The sequence below is a fragment of the Otolemur garnettii genome, unplaced genomic scaffold, assembly GCF_000181295.1.
Source record: "Otolemur garnettii isolate 467f Iridium unplaced genomic scaffold, OtoGar3 scaffold00313, whole genome shotgun sequence".
NCBI lineage: Eukaryota > Metazoa > Chordata > Mammalia > Primates > Galagidae > Otolemur > Otolemur garnettii.
Window position 1 is genome coordinate 297,940 of NW_003852708.1, and position 2,698 is coordinate 300,637.

At 44.1% G+C, this 2,698-nt stretch overlaps 1 protein-coding gene across 1 annotated transcript; it reads left to right on the forward strand.

Annotated features, from left to right (window-relative positions):
• Positions 1-930: 930 nt before the first annotated feature.
• LOC100948903 (putative olfactory receptor 2W6) lies at positions 931-1,875 on the forward strand. Its single transcript, XM_003803487.1, has one exon. The coding sequence runs from the start codon at positions 931-933 to the stop codon at positions 1,873-1,875; it is 945 nt and encodes a 314-aa protein (XP_003803535.1).
• Positions 1,876-2,698: the final 823 nt, after the last annotated feature.

Below are 2,698 nucleotides of genomic sequence, written 5' to 3' on the forward strand. Positions count from 1 at the left end.
TTCTGTTCTCTCATTCTCACTACTTCCTTCTCTCTTCTTGTGTGTTGCCCAGATGTCATTCGCTATTGTCACACTGGACACAAGCCTAGGTGGACATTAGCACTACAAGACAAAGTCTCCATTAAAGCCCAGGCATAGACTCTGGAAATCAGGAAGAGGTGAAAGTGCTCATGGCACATATCCAATGTCACCAGTCACATAGTCATGTGAGATCTGGGTGGGCTTTCAAACAGGATCCAGACTCTTCTCTATCTTGCATAAGGAAAAGCCAAGATATAGGGAGACAAACTGGATTTCAGGCAAGGCATTTGCAGACCTGCCTCCTGTATAGGCAGAATCAAGTTTACCATGTCAACCCTTTCTTGTAGGATTAAAATTTACCGTGAATTATCATAATCAAATCGTATGCCACTAAGGAATTGGCTGACGCATGGTTTCTCTGAACATTAGCCATGAATTTTATCCTTTGTGGCTTTGCATATACTCCTTCCTCTCTCTTCTTGAAACATATATTGCTTGACCTGCCACATGTCAAGTTTTTATTTGTTATTTGGAACACCAGAACAATTCTTAGGTCTATCAGTCTCCCTTAATATAAACTCTTCTGCAAGAGTAATTTGAGTAACACTCAGCCTTTCAACATATCTCTTAAAGAACTTTCTATTTTTGCTTTCTTTCTCATTATTGCCATATATTATTCATCAAGAAAGGCAACTCCAGAGTCAATTTAGCCTCTATCTTCCAGGGGCATCAGGCACATGGCCTCAGATATAATAGGCATCAAAAGGGTATACTAAAAGAGGAAAGAAAGGGCAAGTGCCTCTCTAACTTCACAGACCTATAAATGGAAATTGAAGAGCCTCTAGATAATCTTTATCTGCCCTCTTATCCAGTTCTTTCATTGTTTTTCCATAATAGCTGGTGAAGATTATGGGACGGGACAATGACAGCTACCTACAGACATTCGTCCTGGTGGGATTTTCTGATCGACCTCAGTTGGAGATGATTCTCTTTGCATTTATTTTGGTCTTTTACATCCTAACCTTGGCGGGAAACACTGCCATCATCCTCTTGTCAATCATGGATGCCAGACTCCACACGCCCATGTACTTTTTTCTTGGGAACCTGTCTTTCTTGGACCTCTGTTTTACAACAAGCATTGTCCCTCAGCTACTGTGGAACCTTTGGGGTCCAGAAAAGACCATCACCTATCATGGCTGCGTGGCCCAACTCTACATTTACATGGTGTTGGGCTCAACTGAGTGTGTCCTCCTAGCTGTCATGTCCTATGACCGCTATGTGGCTGTCTGCCGGCCCCTGCACTACACAGCAGCCATGCACCCACGTCTCTGCTTGCAGCTGGTAACTGTGGCCTGGTGCTGTGGCTTCCTAAATTCCTTTGTCATGTGTCCTCAGACAATGCAACTCTCCAGGTGTGGACGTCAAAGGGTGGACCACTTCCTGTGTGAGATGCCTGCTCTTATCGCCATGTCCTGTAAAGACACCATGCTAGTGGAAGTCTTTGCCTTTGTCCTGGGTGTTGCCCTCCTCCTGGTGCCCCTCTCCCTCATCCTCATCTCCTATGGGATGATTGCTATCACTGTGCTGAGGATCAAGTCAGCAGCAGGGCGCAAGAAGGCCTTCAACACCTGCTCTTCCCACTTAACAGTGGTCTCTCTCTTCTATGGAACCATCATCTACATGTATCTGCAGCCAGCTAACAGCTACTCCCAAGATCAGGGGAAATTCCTCACTCTCTTCTACACCATTGTCACTCCCAGTATCAACCCCCTCATTTATACTCTGAGAAATAAGAATGTGAAGGGAGCGATGAGGAAAATTCTGGGGTGGGAAAAAGGGTCTGGGGGAGCCTAAGTGAGGGGAACATTTCAGTAGTTTAGATGATTTGCTGGCAGTGCTCTCTTAGGTATGTCTGCAACCTTGTGGAGAACTACTACTCATAGAGTAGAATGACTGAAGAAAATTGTGCAAAAGTAGGTGCAATGCTTTTGAGTTTGACTCATCCTCTGCCCTCTGAATGTGAAATGGTGGCCTTCTGACTAAAGGTGCCTGCTTTAGGAAACCTCTGGTGCATGTTGCATTTTCCTCATCATGATTTATCTACAACTGCAGGGGACCTAGACAACTAATTCAACCACACAAAGTCACTGGGCAGTCTGCAGACCATGTCAAATAAAAATGGAAACAATGCGAGTGGCTTTTCCTCAAAGCTCCTTTTTTAATGATACTGATAGCTTTTCAAAGAGGGAAGAGTCAAAACCAGTAAAACCACAGTGCTCTGTCCTGGGTATAGGCTGGTTTTCCATGTGAAGGGGTGTCCTTTGAGTTTCTTTTGAAAAGAGTCTGCTCAGTGTTATTTGCACCTTCTCCTTAACCTTTTCTCATAGCCAAAGTGTTTATTAGAGAGCAGACTAGAGTTGGGCACTCAAGTCTTTGGAAAGAACAGAGCAAATGACACATATCTGGAAAAAGTTAATGACTTTATTCTCCTTAGTGGGTTTTCTTTTCTAGTTGTTTGGGATTCATGGAAGGCACAAAGAATTAGGTTACACTGATGGCATTTGTTAGGTAAAGTCCTTCTTATAATTGTGTCCCACCCCCAAGATGTGTGCCATACACCATGATCCCCATCTCCCTCTCTCCTCTCCTCTCCTTACTCCCTTCTTCCCTTATCCCC